Source organism: Epinephelus lanceolatus, chromosome 19, assembly GCF_041903045.1.
Source record: "Epinephelus lanceolatus isolate andai-2023 chromosome 19, ASM4190304v1, whole genome shotgun sequence".
Taxonomy (NCBI): domain Eukaryota; kingdom Metazoa; phylum Chordata; class Actinopteri; order Perciformes; family Serranidae; genus Epinephelus; species Epinephelus lanceolatus.
The window spans coordinates 15,368,949-15,391,441 of NC_135752.1; the positions used below are offsets into that span (position 1 = coordinate 15,368,949).

At 39.6% G+C, this 22,493-nt stretch overlaps 1 protein-coding gene across 7 annotated transcripts in view; it reads right to left on the reverse strand.

Moving 5' to 3' along the window:
* Positions 1-2,282: 2,282 nt before the first annotated feature.
* nedd4l (NEDD4 like E3 ubiquitin protein ligase) overlaps positions 2,283-22,493 on the reverse strand; it is a 56,395-nt gene continuing 36,184 nt past the window's right edge. For 6 of the 7 annotated variants that reach the window (XM_078162143.1, XM_033646366.2, XM_078162142.1 and 3 more), the window contains 18 exons: positions 20,372-20,509; positions 19,185-19,364; positions 14,802-14,999; positions 13,954-14,031; positions 12,108-12,162; positions 10,346-10,404; positions 9,905-9,970; positions 9,092-9,321; positions 7,665-7,786; positions 7,431-7,501; positions 6,900-6,995; positions 6,713-6,786; positions 6,515-6,575; positions 6,212-6,271; positions 5,741-5,848; positions 4,193-4,289; positions 3,572-3,644; positions 2,283-2,446 (listed from right to left, as the gene is read on the reverse strand). In XM_078162143.1, coding sequence (XP_078018269.1) covers positions 2,344-2,446; positions 3,572-3,644; positions 4,193-4,289; positions 5,741-5,848; positions 6,212-6,271; positions 6,515-6,575; positions 6,713-6,786; positions 6,900-6,995; positions 7,431-7,501; positions 7,665-7,786; positions 9,092-9,321; positions 9,905-9,970; positions 10,346-10,404; positions 12,108-12,162; positions 13,954-14,031; positions 14,802-14,999; positions 19,185-19,364; positions 20,372-20,509 — 1,869 coding nt within the window. In that variant the 3' untranslated portion in view covers positions 2,283-2,343. The remainder of the gene's footprint in view (positions 2,447-3,571; positions 3,645-4,192; positions 4,290-5,740; positions 5,849-6,211; positions 6,272-6,514; positions 6,576-6,712; positions 6,787-6,899; positions 6,996-7,430; positions 7,502-7,664; positions 7,787-9,091; positions 9,322-9,904; positions 9,971-10,345; positions 10,405-12,107; positions 12,163-13,953; positions 14,032-14,801; positions 15,000-19,184; positions 19,365-20,371; positions 20,510-22,493) is intronic. The other variant, XM_078162141.1, reaches the window with a different exon arrangement.

Genomic DNA, 22,493 nt, shown 5'->3' on the forward strand with positions numbered 1-22,493 from the left:
GGAGAAGCTCCAATAATAACACACACAGACGGAGCATAACTTCATTCTCTGCTCAGGACACCATTACTCCACTATAGCTTTACATAGCAAATAGTTGTTTGCTGCTATATTAATGCTCTGGGTGTTGTATACAGCTCTTTTAACTTTTGCTAGACACTAGTAACTACAGAGGCCAAATAAATGGTTTAAAAAGAACAATAATTTTCCCTGAAATGTAGTGGTGTAAAACTAGAATGCAATAGATTTACTCAAGTAAAGAACTCTGAGTTGTTCTTAAACACAGACACTACTAAGTTTACTTTTTAACCAGCACAAAGGCTAACACATAAGACAAACATTAGAAGAACTGTGGAATTAGTTTTCAGTTAATTTTGGGTTAATATTCAGAAGAAATTATAAGTTTAACGTTCAGTAAAATGTCATACACATCATATATTTTCATGGCTCTTCTATGTTTCTCCTTCTGGCACAGTATAAGCAAAGTTAGAGTCCAGTTACATCAACTCAAACAACACACTCTGAGAAGTTTCATTTTTATTTGACTGAAGTTAAATGAACCACAAAGAGTTGCAGAGAGTGGTGGAATCTTTAACAAAAGTGATATTTCCCGTTGTTCATTAAAAACAGGACTAATCTTTACTGAGTCAGTTTGAGAGGTGGGATCACAGGAGGGAAGAAACACACGGGAGGAAAAAAAAAAGGCAGAGAAAAGGGACAAAGGGAAGACAGGAAATAGAGAATACTAAAAGGATGTGAAGTCTCTGCTTCACCTCTGTCAACTTTTTCTACCTTAGCAGCAGCTCAGATTTACAGACTATTTATATTGCACCGGGTAAGTGCTCTGAATGGAAAAAAAAAAAGAATCACATTCAAGTTAATGACAAAAGACATACAACAGGCGACGTGACCTCAGAGTGATCTATAAAGTGCCCTTTAGGTTCAATGGTGTTAGAAAAAGGAGAGAGAAACAAAAAACATAAAATGAAAAAAACATTTTTCTTTGTAAGAAACGTGCTGCTTTATATTCAGTGGCAATCACAGCTTTTCTCTCAAACACCCGCGCACGCACACAGCTTCATTTTAGTGTTGTTGATCAGTAATACTTCTGTTAAAGTCATACATATATTTATATATCATGAAAGAACTTAAAATGTTTTTTTTCCAAGAACAATTTACAGCATTATGAACAGCAACAGACATGAGAATATTAATATAATCATGACGCAAACGTCTCAGAGAAACTATCCCCAAGTTTTAGTTTTCCCTTCTCGACCTCGAGACCGGTTACACGTCCAAATTACTACGATGTAGTCAAAGCAAACACAAGATACAGTTTCATGCTGCTTCCATAGCACTACAATAAAAACCATTTTTATTCAACACATTTGCTATCACCATAACAAATGATATGGATTAATTATTTCCCAGACTAGCCAGATTAACACTTCACACATCATGTCATATAGAATTGTCAAAATAGTAAACAACATTGTTTATCAGTACAAATACGTTGAGAGTATTTTCCTGCAAGAATTATACCAATGATTTAAAAACAAAACAAAAAAAACAAATCTGTTCCATGGTGACAAAAACTATAAAAAAAAAATCATCTGTGGGGATTATTTTGCATCCCCCATTCTTGAATCCTTACCAGTGGCTAAAAAAAACGGAAAACATTATTCTACAAAAAGGCTGCAGCGGCGATTTCTGATCGCACAACATATAGAGAAGGCTCTACGGAGGGGTGTGGCCGATTTCCTGAAATGTGATTGGCTAGCATTCCTAAGGTAATCTGGTGTTGGTCTAAGGATTTGAGAGAGTTGTGATCATAGTGCCATTGCAGTTTCTTAGAGAAATAGTGCATGTAGGAGCCAGATTAAGGCCATGCTAAGTCCCCTCCACTGAAGGGTGCTTGAATACTGTGCTATAGTGTAAATAAAGGAGCTATTGAAATGCATTAGTGTTTTCCAGCACTGTAGATTTTTCACAGGACGAGGGTAGAGGGGAAAGAAACGGCAGATCAGGGGCCAGCTCATTCATTGCTCATGCCTGTGGTTAATAGATTTCAGCATTCAACAGTGCGACTCTCCCGTTCTTCCCCCAGCACCTTTAAGGAGTGACCTACCCACTCTGAAAAGATTTAAAGACGTAGGCATATTGGCTCGACAAATCGCTGTACAGTCTCAAACCACCTGTGCTGTGGAGATGGCTCACAGTCAGGCATTACAGTACAACATGCTCGCACAGAACTGCTACAGCAGCTGGTTTGACATCCCTGTGGCTTTTTATTTTATTTATTTTTTGTATTTGTTGGTTGGTTGGATTCAGTCGGAGGGTGCCGTTTTAGTCGACCCCCTCGAAGCCCTGCGCGTTCTCCACAGCCATGAGGAGTTTCTCTCTCAGGTCTTCAAATGAGTCGTAAGTGGGCAGATCCAGTCGGTTGAAACTGGGGAGAAAAACAATTGATTTGATTGACAAAATCACAAAAAGTCAACACAGAAATGCAAAAATAAAACTTCAAAGCACTTTGAAGACTCCTCTGCTAGCATGGCTCCATGGATGGTAATGTCGGTCTGCTGGACGATCAGTCGACTTTGGTCCAGACTGAAGTATGTCAACAACTACTGAATGGAGTGCCATGAAATTTGGTCCAGACATTCATGATTTTCAGACAATGTATCTAACAGATTTTGGCTATCCCATCTTTTCCAGGAGCACACCATGGGGTTCAAATTGTACACTGTGTCAACAAATATTGGATGGATTGCCATAAATTTGGTACAGATATTCTTCTTCCTCTCAGGATGAAGTGTAACAACTCACTAATGGTGATCCCCTTACTCTTTCTGTTTAGCCTTCAACATGTCAAAGTTTTATTTATCCAAATTTTTGCTTATGACTAAATAATAATGACTGCTTGAAAGTTTAATGGTGTGTCTCCACTTCTTCCTACTGTATTAATAAGCCAAAAAATCCCAGATATGGTCGCTGCCATCTTGCCCTGGTGAAAACATTTGGAGCCAGAGTCTGAATCAAGTTCCTGCCCACAATGACAGAAACCATCTTTGGGAAAAATGTATTTAATGTGTATTTCCATTTTTTGTTTGTTTGGCCAATATCCCATTTGCGATCACGGAGGGGGCGAGGTTCATTAACTGTATTGCAGCCAGCCACCAGGGGTGATCAAGATGTTTTGGCTTCCCTTGTGAGGAGCTGTTATGTCATCTTTATTAATCAGTCTACCCTAAATACCTGTGAAACTAATGACAATCCCATCAGCCTCCGCTGTACTCTGTGTTTAGTCCCAATTAGCAAACACCAGCATGCTAACATACAAATTAAGATGAAGAATATGGTTAACATTACACCTGCTAAACATCAGCTTATTAACATTATTACTGTAAGCATGTCAGCATGCTGATATCAGCATTTCACTCAATGCATCGCTGTAACTAAGTACAGCTTCAAAGCCGTTAGCATGGCTGTAGACCCTTAGGAGTTGTGTTTCTCTGAATGCAAGTGTGTGTGTGTGTGTGTGTGTGTCTGTGTGTGTGTAGTAGTAGTGACATACCATGTGTGAGCTCTTGGCAACTTATCTGGTGTTCCCCACTGCTCAATTGTGAACAGCTGAGGTCCATTAGAACCTGGCACATGACAAAATACAATTATTATTATGACACAGCTGTGATACAGAAACACTCTTAATACACCACAAATCTAACCACTAAACAGATTCACTCATGTTCACAGAAAGAAGAGGAAGGAGAGCATTTACTTCGTTTTACGCATATAATTTAAAATATATTTTATTTTCAGTGACTTTATCTTTTAAAGCCTCATGCAGAATTCTACAGTATACTGATACTGTATAGACAAGAAAGCTCAAACTACACTTTGATTAAGGCGTAAATATTGTGTATGGATCGTGTATATTGAACATTATAGCAGTCAAAGTCCTTCCTCATCTGTTTTACACATTTATCTACCTGTGTGTGTACAGTGATAGTAATTCAATTCTTGGAACTGCAGCTGTTGACTCATCTTTTCTCAGAAAACTATTTTTGTGTCAATGGCTATTACATAAAGCTCAGGTCCTGCAGGTTAAACATAAAGTGTGTGATTCTGAAGAACTGGTGCTGTTACATAAGCAGGAAATAAAGGAAAGCTAAGATTATCCGGCAAGGTAACGTACCATAAAGCTCAGCAAAGCCATTCATGGGCACTCGAGACGTTCCAGTAACAAACTGTAGGAGACGGATCCTCTTTTCAGCATCCATCAACAGGACGACCTGACGACAGAGGAAAGATAAAATCTCTCTGTGACAAACAGCTGATTTACTAAATAGCTGACAGAATTCATTTATCAAACAACAATCACAACCTCAGTTATTTATATGATACTTCTGATTTCTACAACTACAACAGAAAAGGATGATGAAATCATTCAAAGCAGAAAAGATTTTGTTGACAGTTTTGCAATCTGGTTTGTGTGTGTGGAAGAAACCTTTTAATCATAAGGGGGGAAAAAAAGCAGCACAAATTCAAACAGAAGCTGTTTGAGCCAGTTCACTTAATCAGATGACATGACACTGTTGTCTGTGTGCGTGGTATACACACACACAGAGACACACACACACAAATTATGGCTTGTGTGTGTTGTTTGCTGTCTGAGTGTGTTTGCTTGTGTGACTATGTGTGCATGTTAACGCTCCGAGTCAAGACAGATGATAACCAGGGCAGCTACTACTTTATGCTCTTTCATCAGAGCAAACAAGCCTGTTCTTCCAAACAGACTTTGATCTTCAAAAGCGAGGCCAGTAAACCTGTCGCAGGCCGGACAGAGGAAGGATGACTGGAACCAATTTTGATTAAGAAATACCCAATGTCTGTGGCATCATGTGGCTGACGGTGTACACTGGGCCTATTCAACTGGCAGCAAGCAGGCCAACTCCTGCCAATCAGTACTGTTTACAAAATACGTAAAATTCAAAACCACAAGACGCAAAAAAAAAACAAAACATGCAAATAACAGACATTTTGCCACAATACCAGCGAGGACTCTTGTGCAGCTGGCCTAACTGCCTCTAAACCCCAAAACCCACCACAGAGTTTGAAAATCACGTTTTCTTTGAAAAACTACAAAATTACACCATATATCATAGTCAGACCATGTAACACAGAAATTATTGTTGGATTTTCACATTTCTGACTGTCTTTAAATGCATCATGTGTGATAAACAGATTCCATCAGGAAACTTAACCAAATCTAGTCTTAACATAGTGACATTTTATTGAAATAAATTTATTCAAGATGTCTCATTTAAAATTTCGATGAAGACATGCTATTTGAACTAACCAGATCTTGTAAAGTAACATAAAATTCTGCGCTCCTCAGCGCAAATGGGAAGCCATGAATGACTTGGCTGAGACCAGCAGTCACATGACAAAAATTTAGAGAAACATCGACTGAACTGCAGACTGTTTAGAGAGAGGAGAAACAGGAGAGGTTCTGAGGGGATGGTGTAAAAACGTAAATGTTAAATACAAAGCAGACGTGTTAAAGTTTTGAAAATGTGTCGGTATGTTGTGTCAAATGTACATACATAATGAGATAATAGTTCAGGGAAATATCTGGTCCCTAGGCCCCTTGCTTTCTGAAAATGTAGCCCTCTAAACAATAGAATTAAATAGCCCTGATTTACAATGTACATGTCTGTGTATGGATGTATCACAGACGTACCTTCCAGAACCACTGTATTACAGGATGGTTGGGACAGTAGCCGTTCTTGTAAACAGTGTGTTGTCTCCAGTCGTTAACATCGACGTCACCCAGACCACACATGAGCAGCTACACAGAGATGAAGGGCGAGGGAGAAAGAGAGCGTTTACAACCACTTTCTGATAAGTTAAAATGCTAAATGTCACATTACACAAAAGCATAATGTACGCTGATGATAACAGAAGTAGGGAAATGATTAAATAAAGAATTTAGCTTTATTTTACAGCACAAAGTAAGTGATATAAACATAAGTATAAGACAACAAACAGCATAGACTGTGCAGGAGAGGTAACAACCCTAAGGGGCTCATAGTGAAACCTCCCCTCTAGGATTTACAATTCATCCTAATTCTATGGATATTTGTCACTCTAAAAAAAGCAAAAAAACAAACAAACAAAAATAAAAACAAGTTAGTAAGAATTCATACTGTACCTCCAGTTCGTTTTCATCAAAGATCTTGATCAGATCTATGAGAATGAGCTCAGTGAAGCCCTGGAAATTAAACAAAAAGGGAATTAAAACATAAACCTAAAGAAAGATCAACTCACTTACTCTAATGACAAACCCTCCCACTAAATAACTGAGATGTTAATAATTAAAATAATATTAATTTTCACAGCAAAAAACATTTAAGGAAGAGGTTTAAGTTTAGCCACAGAGGGCCTCAGTGATGCCAACCCAAAGTCTGTGGTCACATTGCCCTCAAGTGGCGACTGTATTATTGCACATAAATACCTCCAGAAAGGCGTTCATCTGCTTCTGGACCCGATTGACAAACCTCCACTGGATGACCAGGCTGTAAGAGGGAAGATTAGTGACACTTAGGTTCGTGTTTGATAATATCGCTTTGTGGTTATCATTGCTAAAAGCCTGTATCTATTCATCAGAAGCCACTGGATGAACAAAGAGGAAGATGATTTGTAATGTTCTTACTCAATGTATTCCTTCTTGTTCTCGTTGGTGACCACCATGTCTGAGCCGCTGGGCTTCAGGTCGACCTGGTACGTCTGAGAGAGAGAGAAAAAAAAAACAACAACAACAAACGTAAAGGCTCAGACACCCCAGATACCAAACTATGTTACTGCATTTCTCGGTGGTGACTGATTTTGGGCTTACACACCTGTCCAAAGTTGTCCTCATCAATACAGAACCTCAGGTCCAGCTCAGTGGGATCATTCTCCAGGATCCACTTCAGAGAGTTGTAGTATTCACTGTCCTGCAGAAATGCAATACAGCATATGCAAGATTACACACAAAGAAAATTAAGTCAAACAATCAAATACGGGCTGAGTGATATGAGATTTTTGATAAATAATCATCAGTAATGTGGATATAATGACTAAGTGGGTAAAGGCAAATAATAATACATCAGAAAATTGTATCACTTCACTGTATTGCAGCCTTTAAAACCAGGAAAAGACACAATATTACAATGTAAAAGAATCTAAGATGATAGCTTGTCTAAAAGCTTGTCATCAAACCGTTGTTGATTGCTTGAATACTGATTGTTAAAACAATTCAAATTAAGCTGCAAATTCAAAGCACATTTACTAAATACATATTTCATTCTATTTGACAAATTTTGTGGCCCAGAACTGCAGCCTTCTTGAATCATTAATCAGTTCATTATTAAGTAGCTATAAGATCTTACCACTGACTCCATGTCTTTAAGGGAGATCTGTTTTCCCAGCATCATCTTGTAGAAGGGTCTGATGAAAAAACCTGCAAAAGCAGAAAACACCACAGCGCTGTCACAGTATGTGGGTGGAAAGCAAGCTTAAAACATCAATGAAAAGTGTTCCGACGCCTAAAAATACACGTAACATACACATTTATTTCAGTATATTCTAACATCAAAGACAGGATCCAACATCAAGCAGCTCACCATCCAGTAGTTTTCCATGAAACACGGCCATTCCTGCCACACGTCCGATGAACTTGAAATAGGAGAGGTGATCCTCGTTGCACAGGCCGGAGTTGGGATTGATTTGGAGAGTGTAGTTGTCCCTGCAGACACACAAGGAGAGCACAGAGGAAGAAAGTCATTTCCAGGTTATTTAGTTACGCTCAGAGCAGTCAGTATAGTGCTCAGTGGGTTTATTCCTCTGTGTCTCTTTTATCACGAAAACCTAAAGAGAGGTAAATAAACATTATCTCTGGACTGACATGTCAGCTTTATTTGCAGATGCAACAGGAAATTAAAAAAGAAACTACTAACTTTGCTCATGATTTAATAAAACATTGATAAATTCATTCAAATAATCTTGATTTAATAAATCATTCACATCATGAGTTTTCATAAGTGCTCCACACATTTAGCAATTTAACTGCAGTGCTCCAGACATTTTCTTTTTTAATGATATACACAGTGCTTTATAGACTCAACTGCACTTGGACTCTGCTGCTCCTCCTGCAAAGTCTGGTGATCTGTTTAAAAATCCTCTATAATGTTGATAAGCTACTACTTCCTGTTGAGAGCATATTTTTCACTCCTTACCATAACAACCAAGCCCCACAAGATGCTTTACAAAGATGCTGCCACAGATTTGAAGCATCTTAAGTCCTCATTTTGTGAAACATTGTTCAAATTTGACATCATAGCCTTTTTTTTTTTTTTTTTTTTGCTAAAACTGTGGTGTAACCTAAAAAGCAGGAGCAAACACACAAGTGGAGAAGAAGAAATTCAAGGTGGTTGCTAAGCATCAGCTCTTCATTAAATTGCAGCTGCACAACGATGTTAAAACTAAATAATTAAAAGTTGCTGTGATGAATAATCACAACGTGGTTTCATTTTAAAAGTTTAAAGCTTTAATCACACTAATTTTTTTTTAATCAAGCAAAGTTTATAAAGTTAATTTTTAAATGTCCTTGCCTTTCCAGCAGCTCAATTTGTTTTATTTATGTTTTGTTACCTTTGCCCTACGTGACACAAATGAGGGAGAATCAACAGAGTGATCGTCTATTGATGACGGTGCCAAGAAAAGGAACAAAACTTACGTCACTTTAAATATCTTAGCGTTTGCTGTATGTGGGAAACGTTTGTTCCAGGATGGCTTTTTCAATGAGAGGAAAAGTTAATCAGAGTAAAAGGAAACTTTAACAAGTCTCAAAGGGAAACAATACAGCAGCTCTGCCCCTTACTCCACTCTTTGGAAAAAGCTAATTAAAAATATGAGCAGAGAAAGATTTTTCCATGGCTGGAAATGTGCAGCATGGTTATTTTACTACATCAGCTTTGCTTAAAACTATGATGTGTGTCATATCCTTTTGAATGCCTCTCTCTTCAGTTCACAGAAACAAGCAGACACTTACGTGGCAGAGTATTCGAACAGGCCGTAGTAAGGATTGAACATCTCCTTCGATAAGAGGAAGAACCACTCTCTGGCCACACCGCCGTAGTCCAATCCCTTCTCTGACTCAAACTCGATCCACAGCCGTGCCTTCAGAACATCAGGCCTTTTAAGGGACATGATTCGACGATATGACTCCTCGAAGATGTTATTCCTGTGTAACTTCATCTCAAACCGGTTGGGGATGTCAGCCTGGAATCGTATGGAGAGAACTCGCTTTATTGCAAATAAGAAAACATACTGTATTAAAGGAGCAGTGTGTAGGATGTTGTGGCATCTAGTGGTGAAGATTGCATATTGCATGCATCTGTTTCCTCTCTGAAACCTGCAGTGTAGATATTAGCCTCAGCGTGTTCATCCTGCTTAATGACCTCAAACATTCTGTAGCACAAGACTGAACGCCAAAGTCAGTGCAGATTAATCTCATTTCAATTATTATTGTTACTGTTCACCCAAGATTAGATCCCAGCATTAAAAAAGAAAGTTAGATTCAATTCTGCACTCCACCTACTAAGTGTTAATTACAAAGAAATGTCAAATGATTGCGATGAATATTTAACATGCGACAGAAATATCAAACTCAGTCATGTGGTGTCAGATCAGTGTGAAGAAAGTTGAATAAGTGTGCAATCAGGCATAATCAGAATAAAAACAAATTCGACAAGAAGCAGTGAGGCTTTAGACCAAATTTAACTTCGCCCTGGTGTTGTTATGCAACACTTCCCCATCAAGAAACTCAGGACAGATCTGTATTTTAAAAACCACTTCTTCTTACCGGTTTCTTCAACTTCTTCCTGAAGTAGTCGTATTTCTGCTTAAACTCTCTGGAATAGGGAACGGCCTGCACAAACAAAGAAGATGGTCAAAAACTGATCAGTGTCCTCATAAACATCTGGTTTGTGATGTGAATATTTTAACAGTAAAACTAAATGTGCTTCCATTAATTGTTAAAACACACAAAGAGTAACTTTCTCCCTGTAATGAGGGAGAACAATATCTGAAGTGGTACACAGAGTGACACAGGACACAGGTGTTGGCATGTTAAGTGACAACCACAGTGACAAAGTGATTTATCTTTGTTGTACACTCAGGCTGAAGATACAGTGCGACAGATAGAACCACAATGTTAAACTCAAAGAACTTGTTGTCATCCGTATAGCAGCACTGCTGCAGCAGAGACTCTGAAGAAGTGGGGCAGAAAGAGGAAGCTACTCACAGGTCCTGTGATAGCCGGACTCTGCAGACGAGGGTCCTCCCACTGCGTGTTTTTTGTATCTGGATGGAACAAGTAACACAAACACCAAGACTTTAGTAAAATCTAGTGCAGAAAAGATTAGTCAGTTAATCAACAAGTCATTTGACTGAAAATAAATCAACACTTTTAATAACCGATTTATTATCTTATTTATTAAAGGTACAATTCACCCACAAATCAAAAATACATAGTTTTCCTCTTTCCTGTTGCATTATTTATCAGTCTAGATTGGTTTGTTGCGAGCAGGTTCATGTAAGAAATTTTTTTTTTCTACTAAACTACACCCATTATCCGTGCCACTTTCTGTGTGGTGACATAGTTGGTGGGTGTAGTTTGGTACAAAGAAAATAATTCCTACATGAAACCGTTCACAAAAAGAGACATTGCTGTTGAGTTTGAAAAGAGACATTGCTCTTGAGTTTGTCAAATTAATTTTTTTGGCACTTTGAGCACCACAAGCCGAATGCCATCTAGTTCCATTATTTCAGAGAGAAGGCAGACATTTTAACGGCCGACATCTCACACAACAACTCATACAAAAACAAGCTAGATTGATAAACAGCACTACAGGTAAGAAGAAAGATTAAAAAAAAAAAATTCTTTTTAGATTTTTTGATGAACTGTCCCTTTAAGCAAAAGCCTGAACCATAAACTGAATGTCTGAATTTTGGACTCTTACGGCTTATTTATACTCCCTTACAGCTGAAAATAGACATGTATGTTTCAAACGCTGTCAATATCACTGCCCTCATACTTCCATACGTCCTTTATGATGGCATAGGTATAGCCAATACATGTCAGTAGGGGGCAGAGTCAAAAGTTTCACACAACAACAAACGAGGCAACAGTGAGGAGGCCGTATTAATGAAGCCTACCTTTTAACAGAGGCAGATGGCAGTGGTTTATGAGGCCATTAAATACATCTTGACATGAATGTAGAATTCTTTTCATTATATTACTGATAACCATTTTGCTTCGCTTTTTTTTAACAATGTGGTCATCAAGTCTTATGGTCTTATCTCATTTAAACTGTGCCAGACTGCCCCTACGATCTCTAGTGGTCCTAATTCGTTTAACTGTATCCGTAAGCTTTCAGAAAACATGAAAAAATATGGATGAAATAAAAACGGAGTACGGACAGAAGGCTCCATATTTTTGGGGGCTTTTTGCCTTTATTTGATAGGACAACTGTAGTGTGATGGGGCAAAGAGGGAGGGAATGACATGTAGCAAGGGGCTGTAGCTTGGAATCAAACCCGTGGTCGCTGCAGTAAGGACACAGCCTTTGTACATGGGACGCCTGCTTTACTAAGTGAGCGAGTGTGTACCCCTCCATCTCTGTACGAACATGAGTCGGACAACACAAGTTACCTGAAGAGATCACCTTTGGCTCTGGGATGTGTTAAGGGCTAATTAACAGATAAATCAGTACTGAAAATATTTGTTAACTGCTGACACCCTTCAGCTCTTATAAACATACATCTTTCAGTTAAAAAGACTGCGCAACATCAGGCCACCATACAATAAATCTTAAACAACATGATCTGTCCGCTGACTTTCTGCTGTAATGGATGAGGTGCTCTGCCGTCCCTGACACTGAAAAATCTGCGGCTGCACTGCAATGACTACACACTATAAAAAATAACTTAAAAGGAAGGCAGATTAAAAAGACACACACGACCAAATACAAGCATGAAAGAGACAGAAAGATGGAGTCTCCTTACTGTGGTCAATGTAGAAGGTGCGTCCGTCTGAGTGAACTCGCTCCTCCCATCCAGGCTACAAAATAAGGGCAAAGAAAGAGAAGAAGAGTCAGAAAAAGCAAAGTCACAATTAGAGAGTAGTATAAAAACAGGCCACGCTCAAATAGTAATTTAAATCCATCCACTTTTATTTCCTTTTTAATTTATATTTGATTGAACTTGACTGACCATTAAAAGATCCAAACACTGAGTGCAAGCTCAATCAAACACCATCAAAGGAACTGAAAGGATTTTCTCTCCTATTTGAGTCGAGGACTGAGACGTCAGCAAGGCAGGGATACGACCACAACATAAAAGGTTAATCACCACTACTAATTCAAACCAGTACACCACCACTGACACAGTGACCACCCAAAACAGTGTCACAGGCCACACACACACACACCCCCACACACACTCGTACGGCACCAGCAGTCAGGCAATTAAAAGAATTACAGTAGATTGAGAGTAAAGGGGAAGGGAAAGGGACAGAGTCTGACAATGTCTCAAACGTGTGTGTGTGTGTGTGTGTTTATGTATGCTGCTACTGCACGAGTGGAGAGACCACATTGAAAAGCTGATAACACATGCAGCATACAGCAGGTTCCTTCCTCTAACAAACATGTACAGGTCCTTTTGTTTCTCTCCCTCCCTTTGCCCCCCTTTTTTCAACCCTGCTATCCTCCCCCTATTTTCCTTCCCTCTCTATAAAAGGCCCAGTGCAGCTCGCCTCGTTCCACTTTCCCCGACTCGTCTATCTGTGCCTCAGACACTGTTACAGGTACACAGACGTGGGGCAAGTCTGAGAGATCCCAGGAGAATGGCGGGGAGCTCCAAATGTTAATCATAGAAGGGGTGGTGCAGGGGGGAAGGGTGGGGGCACAGAGAGAGGAAATGGGGTAAAAAATACTGATGAAATGAGGGGAGAGGTACAGTCCATCCATGCCGATCATGAGAGAGAAAAGATAGAAAGAGAGAGAGAAAAAAAAAAACAAATGAAAGAAAAGAAAGCGCAAGGCTGTCTGCAGGCATTTGACCAGACTGGACCGGACCAGACAGGTAGGTAGGCAGGCAGAGGGAGGGAGGCACCAACCAACCTCCTCTGGTAGGTTCTGCCAAACAGACATGGCCAGGTGTAGAAGAAGTAGCATACATTAGATCCACCAGAACGGAGAGAAAAAGAGAAAGAGGGAGAGAGAACACACACACATGCACACATCACACAAGCCTGTGAGATGTACAAGCCTACGAAGCTCTGATTATTCAAACAGCTACCTACGGTAACATCTGGCCCACTCGTTGGGGAGTTTGTCTTTGTCAAACAGATAATAGCTGCAGGTGACAGACAGTCCTTCACCTCCTAATTAGGGATTATCACTCGGCCCCCACACTCTGCTTTCTCATCCTCGCCAGTTACATTCTCACATTCTTTTTCTAACAGGACTAAAAAGGAAATGTCTGATACAGTCTGGTCACGAGATCATGCCTCATCTTTTTCTGCAAAAGCCACTACATTCACATAGCTCCAGCTAAAACATGGACAGTTGAGTTAAGCTTTTTAAAATTGTAGACAAAAACCACAACAAAAACATGAAAAGTCACTGATGATGCAACAAGGTGAATAAATTCCTTTTCTTGTTTTTAGTTTGTCTCAGGAAACTAGTTACAGTTCTGGTGATCTTAAAGGACTGATTAAGATCACATTGCACAGTACATCTTGGTAGCGGCGAGTTAATGAGTGAGTGAAGCTAAGCAGTTACTAGAAGCTATGAGGTTGTTGTGGGCCAAAGGTTAAATATGCAGCAGGTCTAATGGTGATGATACTTACAGGAAGAGGACCGAGTTCACCAGGCTCCATTGAGTTCTTATTCCTCATATGGACTGGATATTTCAACCTGGGATCCTCCTGGATGTCAAAACAAAGCGGGAGGACAAAAAGAGATACAGAAATGCTAATTAATTATGCCAAAACCGTGTGAAGAAAGAGATTTAATATAACACAACTCCTCAGTTTGAGGAGCTGAATCCTAATAAGGACAGAGGTAAAAGTCAAATTGACTTTCACGCCACCAGATGTCACTACAAGATCCTGGACGATCGACATGAACCACTGCCCCAGATTTTTAAGATTGTCTGTTTAATAACTCAAACTGTCAGATAATGCTCATAATCACGCAGAAACAAAACACAAAAACTGCTTGTCAATGTTATAGCTTAATTTGCTTTAAACACATTATTTCAGATTTAATAGAAAAATATGTAAAGTGGTGCTAATTTAATGACAAAAGTGTAAGATTTTAGTTGTTTGTGCTGAGTTTCTGCAGAGCTGTTGATTTTAAGAGCAATTTCCTTGATACCTAAACCCACATAAACACTCATTCATTATTCATTTGTTATCGGACACTTAATTTATCTTCATATATGCCGCACTGTGTGCTTGTCAGCTGACCTTGTGCTTGGGGGTTTTGCAAGCAGTTCACTGGAACTAAAAACTGTCTCCTAGATTCCCTATAATTATTTCCATATAACACAATTCTTTCCTGGAAACTTGGTAGGAAATTGTTAGGATATTGCAGACCTGTAAAATAAAGCTTTAACCTTCAGTCATATTAAAAAAAAAAAATCTTCGGTGTTAAGTACAGTTCCAGCCTGATATTGCAATGTGTGCTAGCTCACCCAGGTGGTGACTCTGCTGTTGTGGTCGATGAAGAAAGGCCGTCCGTTGGGGGCTATCCTCATCTCCCAGCCTGGGGGCAGGAAGCTCTGCTGTGTTTTGGGCTGTGACTTTGGGGAGCTGTAAGGGGACGGCTGGGGAGACTGCGGGTTGGAAAATGTGTCCTTTACAGCCCTCCGCACCTGGATGTTGTTAGCTCCCTGGAATCAAAATGGAAAAACAAATAAAATTAAGCATAATATCATCCTATCAGACTGAAAATGGGAGAATTAAAGTTGTGACTGAATGATGATGACTGACAGAATGAAACAAAACATCACTGATGCAATGAAACACATCAGACAATAACAAGGATGGAGACAAGTCTTCCAAGAGCTGCCTTGGTATCCTGTTGGAAAACTGAATAAGATTAGAGAAGATCTAGGAAAAACCATTAACACAGTCACCATAACATCACATCTACAAAAGCCAGGGGCAAATACTTTCTATATTAACATGTAAAGAGAGAAAGAGCACATCAATACCCATGCTCCGTACTCCATCAGCCTGTCAAGTTGTCGATCAAAATTCAGCTTTTACTGATTCACTGGGCATTGCTCCTGATGCTTACAAGAGGTTACGTTTACTGAATTTATTTCCATCACCGACTGAATGTTTTTTTAAATGACGGAAAAATCTGAAAGCCGTCAGTCATGTTGACAGATGAGCACTCTGGGGGAGATCTACCATAGCTTTCAGTAGTTCACACTCTTGTCCAGTTGATGGCATGTGCATATTTATTAGCTATCGTCTAGTCTTGTCTCTGATCTCATAAATATGACCTCATTGTCTAGCTGGCTTCAGCCACTGCAATGGTGTACTACACTGCTACAAACCACTGCAAAATTCCACAACAGCTAAGTGTTGGAATTTCTCTAAAAAGCCCAATGACTGTGATAGCTTTTGATAGCATCTGCCTCGTGTGGTGTTGACAAGTGACTCTTCATCTTATCTCTCCATGCCCTTCTTAATGCATAATCTATAAGCTTTTTCGCTATATTAATTATTTAAAAAAAATGAAAATGAACAAATGAAAATGAAATGCTATTAAATGTGTGTTATTATAATTAAAAGCTGCATTAAAATGACAGGTAATAATCGATTTTAAACACAATTTTAATGACCATGGCTGTCAAAATGACGGCGATGAGATAGTCTAACGTAACTTACGGTAACAATAACAACTTTTTTGGGGTGGATTTTTGCTCTTTCATGGTTCCTTAGATGTTAAAGTCCAAGACAAACTGAAGATTATTAACTGAAAACTACAGAAACTCTTCATGAATCTAATTCTGGTAATAGATGGAGAGCTCTGTCACCTAATATTCCACAAACCATCTCTCTACAAGATACCTACCATTTCTAGCATCTTAAAGGCTTCTAAAACAACATGAATGCAGACTAAAGTTTCTCAGACTAATGAGTGTTTCCACATCACATTAGTCTTTTAGCAGATTATCACTAGCTGATCTGATTTTAGACAAAGGAGAAAAGCATTAATTAATCCACAGACCTCCCACCTTCTCTGGAAGTTGTAATTACAACTTTGTGCAGTGTTTCACTTCCCTTTACCTCTACAATGGCTTGTTAACACACAGATGTGTGCAGACACACACCTTAATTAAACCTTCCTCAGGTCTGTTCCCTTGGTAGCAACACAGAGTCAAATCCATTAAATGCAGTAAAAGGGTCAAAAAGAGACTGTCCTTTTTTAGGCAGAACGTGTTGATCTTAATTAGCACCGTTTGTGTGGCGTATTTATAGCTACACTGCATGATATAAAGTTTAAACTAAAGTAAATGATGATAAATGTTCACTGACAATAAATGAGTCTAAAGCTTTACACGATTTTTAAAGTCAGAGCATCAGCTGCGTCCAGATGCAAGTTCATGCATGTTCACACATCAAACACACACTTAGAGTGAAAGCATAAAATCTTATAGATGCAACTGAGTTGATTTCAGGACTCGACTGCAATTATCCCACGTAGATATTTGTATAATGTCACAATCTTGCCTGTCCAAGCCAAAAGTGGAAATTTTTAAGTTATTACCCTTCGAGTCATGTGGCTAACACATTAACCACCTACTGTCTGTTTATTAATCCCCCTGACAAATGAGTAAGAAACTGGCTTCATGAAAAGCATCCACTGTAGAAGACATAACAACCGCCAAGGACACGATACCACACCGCAAAGAGATTAGGAATTACTCTGTGATCCATTACTCTTCATTGACATTTAGACTGGTTAAAGGTCCAGTGTGGAGGATTTAGGGGAACATATTAGCAGAAATGAAATATAATATTCATACTATGTCGTGTTTTCGTTGCCTTAGAATGAGTTTATATCTACATATGGAGCGGATCCTCTTCCATGGACATCGCCATGGAAAATGAACGTAATTCTACAGTAGCTCAGAACAGACAAATCAAACACTGGCTCTAAATGGGGTAATTTGCGGTATTATCATAGTTCTACTACACACTTGACACACGGGAGAAGTTTCAGTTGGTTGTTATTTGCAACGTCACTACTAGATGCAAATAAATCCTACACACAGGACCTTTAAGATCAGTGATTTTTGGGAGATAAACAATTCTTTTTCAAACAATGCAAATTATATATCTGTCCACAACATGGGCCTGAGTCAAACCCCTAGTGCACAGCAGCTGCTTCACATGCCTTCCATGATGTCTGCTTGCTCCATTGCTTGCTTTGACCCAGATATATGACTTGCTCTTTCAAAGAAGTTCACATGAACGTAACTCTACATTTTCTACGTTTTTTGTTGAAGAACCAAACACCTGGGGCGTTGGTGGCTTAGTGGTAGAGCAGGCGCCCCATGTACAAAGCTGTTGCCGCAGCGGCCCGGGTTCGAGTCCAGCCTGTGGCCCTTTGCTGCATGTCATTCTCCCTCTCTCTCCCCCTTTCACACTCAACTGTCCTATCCATTAAAGGCAAAAATGCCCAAAAAAAGTCTTAAAAAAAAAAAAAAAAGAAGAACCAAACACTGCAGCTCCAATAAAGCACAGCAAGGAGCGCTAATGTCTACTGTGTGATGTTCCTGTCTTTATAAGTGTTAACTGTGGAAGTTTATATCTCAATAAATTAATATCATATCAGTATCTTGATATGAAACTAGATATCTTCTTTGATTTTGGATATCGTAATATTGTGTTTTGTTGTCTTTTCCTGCCTTTTAGCGGTGCATTTCAATTAAATTATGTAATTGTCTGCACTTTCAAGAATATTCTACGACTTGCCTTTACCCATTTGGTCATTAAATCCACATTACTGATGATTATATATGAAAAATCTCATTGTGTGAATATTTTACGAAAGCACCAACATCCAACCCTACAATATCCCACAGCAATATCGAGATATTTGGTCAAAAATATTGTGATATATGCTTTTTTTAATATCGCCCTTGTAACCACAAGAATTAAAAAGGGATAATTTCCTTAATGAGCCTTTAAGGTATTCAAATGAATGCCATGCCATCCAAATTTCATTTCCAAATGCTGCCCAAGAGACCTAATCTTTATTTGCTTTTGTGGTTTCCTTTGTGCTACTGAAAATGCCTCTGCATTAAATGATGTTTAGTTTCCAAGATCAATATCATTGACTGGACATCCCCGGGTTTGCTTTGGCAAATTACAACAATCATTTGGGACCTGTGATCAATTCAAATAATTTATTTATCCAGCAGTAACTGAATATACCATCTTGGATTCACCACTCCCTCCTCATACTGTTATTGCTTTAAAAAATACTGTACTGCAGAGTGAAATGCTGACTGCGCCAATAGTGCACATTGTTTACCAAAAACAACAAAAAAAAAAACTCATCATGAATAACAAAACTGGAGTAAAGCTCGGACCATTTCACGTGACTAATCACTGTTTAACGGAGAGCTGTTTTAGTGCTCGGGCCATCAGCTCATTATCTGTTGAAGACAGGAAAAAAAAGAGCAGCGTGACGAAAGAAAATCATCCCAAATGGAGAGATGAGAAGGAGAGGTGAGAAGAAATTAGATTCGTATTTCCATAGGGTTGGCAAAGATGAAAAGAGAGAAGCAGCATCAAGACAGAGCTAACCTGAATAAAGGAGAGATAACAAAAGGAGTGGTGTAATATTAAAGAAGGAAATTGAGTTTTGGCTGATGTAGATGGGTGAGGATCATGATTTGATCATCTTCAAAGGGATGGAAATGGAGGGTTGCATGACAAGAAAGAGTGGAAGGTGAAGATTGGAGAAAAGAGAAGACAGAAAAAAGTCCTTGGGGTGGGAAAAGAGGAAAAGGAAATGGTGGAGCGGGACGGTACAGGTGACTAATTCTCACCTCCAAGGGGGTGGAAAGGGTGACAGTAGGGGAGCTGAGGCTACGAGGTCGTCTGACTTGGGGCTCATGGAGGTGGTTGTTGGAGGCATTGGAAGAGGAGGAGGGGGTGGATGGGGTGGCCAGGGCCGAGGCTCCTCCTGACGCTGCTGCTGCTGAGGTGCTGGCTCCGTCTTCAGTCAGCTGTCAGTGAGAATAGCACTTTTGAGGTTAAGTGGGGTTGAAAAGAGGTAGGCGATGCTGTTTGCGAAATAACAAAACTTGTTCTCATCATAAGCCATGCTGTTGGAAGATGCCTGTCTGCACCGAAAAGGTCTGGATGCAAGCTTAGTTGCAAGTTCCTAAAATGTCAAAAGCATACAGGCCCAAGAAGACAATCATTTATGGTGCTTGAAATGTAATGATTAAGATTATGCAGGGACAAAGGCTTCAGTTATCAGTACGATAATACACTGGAAAAGTGAAAGTTAGTGTTACTTACAACCCTAACCCAAGTGGCTGCCCCACATTTACAAGGGGCCCTCGACAATGTACCAAAAACGCAATGCCACTGTTATGTAAATCATTTGGCAGTGTCCTCTCCTTCTGAGTAATACCAAAAAACAGATGAGAAGACTATGTGATGAAAGACAACAGATAAACACGTATAATACAACCAGCAGTGTTCGGATAAAAGCAGAAATGAGAGGGTGGATTTCAAAGAGGAGAGGTATTAAACATACACCCAGTCCCATGTAGCAGTCTCTGCCTGAGCTCACTATGTGGAGCTGCCACATTTGCAGACAGAAAGACAAGGGGGAAGACAAGTGGAAAAACAGGGCAGAAATGAGGAAAGGGAGGGAAAAGTGGTGGTTGCAGTTCCATGCCAGGGTTTAGAAAGGCGTGACCAATACAGAGCTCCACTTCATCCAGAGTATCAAACAAAATGCTAGACAAGAGGAGGAAGACATACAATAAAATTGGACAGAAGAAGAAGAAACCAGGCAGAGAGAAAGACAGAAGAGGAGACTTTGAGGTTGCAAAGCTGTGTCTCTTTCCATCATTCTTTGTGGCTACACAGAGGAGAAACACAGGGGGGATAGAGTAGGAGGAGGAGGAGGTCCGATACACAGACCTCGGCCATGACAGGGGCCGAGGAAAAGGTCCAGTCCCATGCACAGAGTCCCGCATGGCCTTCAGACCTGCTGTACCTGCACAATTGGCCTAGTCCAGGTAGTGGTGCGGTTGTTATGGTTGACGTAATAAGTTCGTCCCTTGGCGTCCTTCCTCTCCTCCCATCCAGGGGGCAGGCCAGGGGTGGTCAAGGCGTAAGCAGTCGCCGAGGGAGACTGGCCGAGTGTGGAGAGAGAGCAAAGCAAAGACAACTAATCAGTACAGGCTGGTATGTGAAAGGACATGTGGAGGGATAAAATATTAATATCTAGGTTTTTTTTTAAATGACAACACAAGAGGTTTAAAATATTCTCCTGTTCCAGCTGTGCAGCACAGTGACAAAAACAGTTTAGGAACGACTTTTGACAAAAGATTTTTAAGAAAATTAGGCGACACAACCCTTCACCCACAAAAAACAATGAAGAACAGAGTCTTACTAAAATAAACACCACACAGGGAAAAGTAGTGGATCATTACTACAATGCTGAGTGAACAATTAACCATGAAACAGTCGACCAAACGTTCACAACATAAACTGTGGTGATATTTTAAATATGCTTGTGCAAAAACAGCATCCTTCGCCAGAGATGTCCTGAGCCGAACCGGGCATTTTTAATGGATTGGTATTAGCTAAAGTAAAGCTGGCAATGATCTCATCCCTTTCTTTACTGGACTACTGGACTATTTGTCCACCTCAGCCTGTTGTGCTGCAGTGCTGAGTGTAAAAATGTGAAAAATTATTTTGGCCCACTTGACGGAGTCTGAGTTCAGACACTGAGGTAGGCAAAATACACAGACGGGCATTACAGAGCTCCAGTTTGTGAACCCACTGTACAAGATTATCAAGACAATTTCAACCAAATTTAAGACCTTTTAAGATCTTATTATTACTTAAGCAGGTAAGTATAAAAGCAAGTAGTATATATGTAGTCAGGAATATGGTTATATGAGTGAGTTAGGTTAATCTTTTTTTGCCAACAGGTGAGTTTAAAAGTAAAGTAAAAAGACAGTATTAGGTTCAGTAGTAGGTTTAAAGATTTGTAACATCAGAAATGTGGATTTTCACGCAAAACAGTTTGACTCATTTTGACAAATGGATGGGAAATGTCTTCACAAAGTCAAATTTAAGTCTATCTAATGGCTTATAAGGCCTAATATTTACAACCTCTATATACAACACTGCAGGAATTTTCAAGGACCTGCAGACCCCCTGATTTCAGGAATCGCATTCTCTAATTAAACCTTTATTCATATCACATTGATACTTTTTAACCAGGACCTCCAGCAAAGTAGCACATGACAAATAAGGTGTGTCAGATCCATAGTCTCTATAAAAGAAGTGGATGTAGTCACTGTGATGTCACCCATTGGTTTGTGGATTCCTGTTTTAAAGCCTTGAGTTTGGCAATTTAACCGTCGCCATCTTGTTTTTTTTGTGCCAGAAGTGACCATATATGGGGGCGTGGGTGGCTTAGTGGTAGAGCAGGCGCCCCATATACAAGGCTGTTGCCGCAGCAGGCCAGGTTCGACTCCAGCCTGTGGCCCTTTGCTGCATGTCATTTCCCCTCTCTCTCTCCCCCTTCACACTTAATTGTCCTATCTATAAAGGCAAAAATGCCCCAAAAAATATCTTAAAAAAAAGAAGAAGTGACCCTATTTGGATGGGAGGGTGGATCTGTCGCTGTGGTAGCGACTTGTTAATCACAAGGTTGCTACGCTCTAAAGTGTACTTTGCTTTACCATCTATTTTACTTTAAATAGGGCCATCATTTACAAGATTAACATCATGCTGTATTGCAGAAGTCTTGAAACTAGCAGTTGAGACCATAATTTCATTATGAAAAGGTTCACTGCGGTAATAAATCCAGTCAGTCATTTTCTCATTGACTAGTTTACAATCTGACTTCTTTTGCAGCCACTTGACTCACTTCCTGCTGGCCATTAGAATGCAGGTTAAAGGCACTTATGCGCTGGCTTTACATGCCAGAGCCAGAGATAACCCCTCGGTCAGATTAAGTCTACAGCTCAATGTGTCAATATCAATGTGACAGATGCATATTCTATTACCATTTTAAGTGAATGTAAGTGTCAGCTTAGACTCTGTATTGGCAGACACTCAACATTAAAATGGACTCTGATCAAGGTCAAAAAAAAAACAAA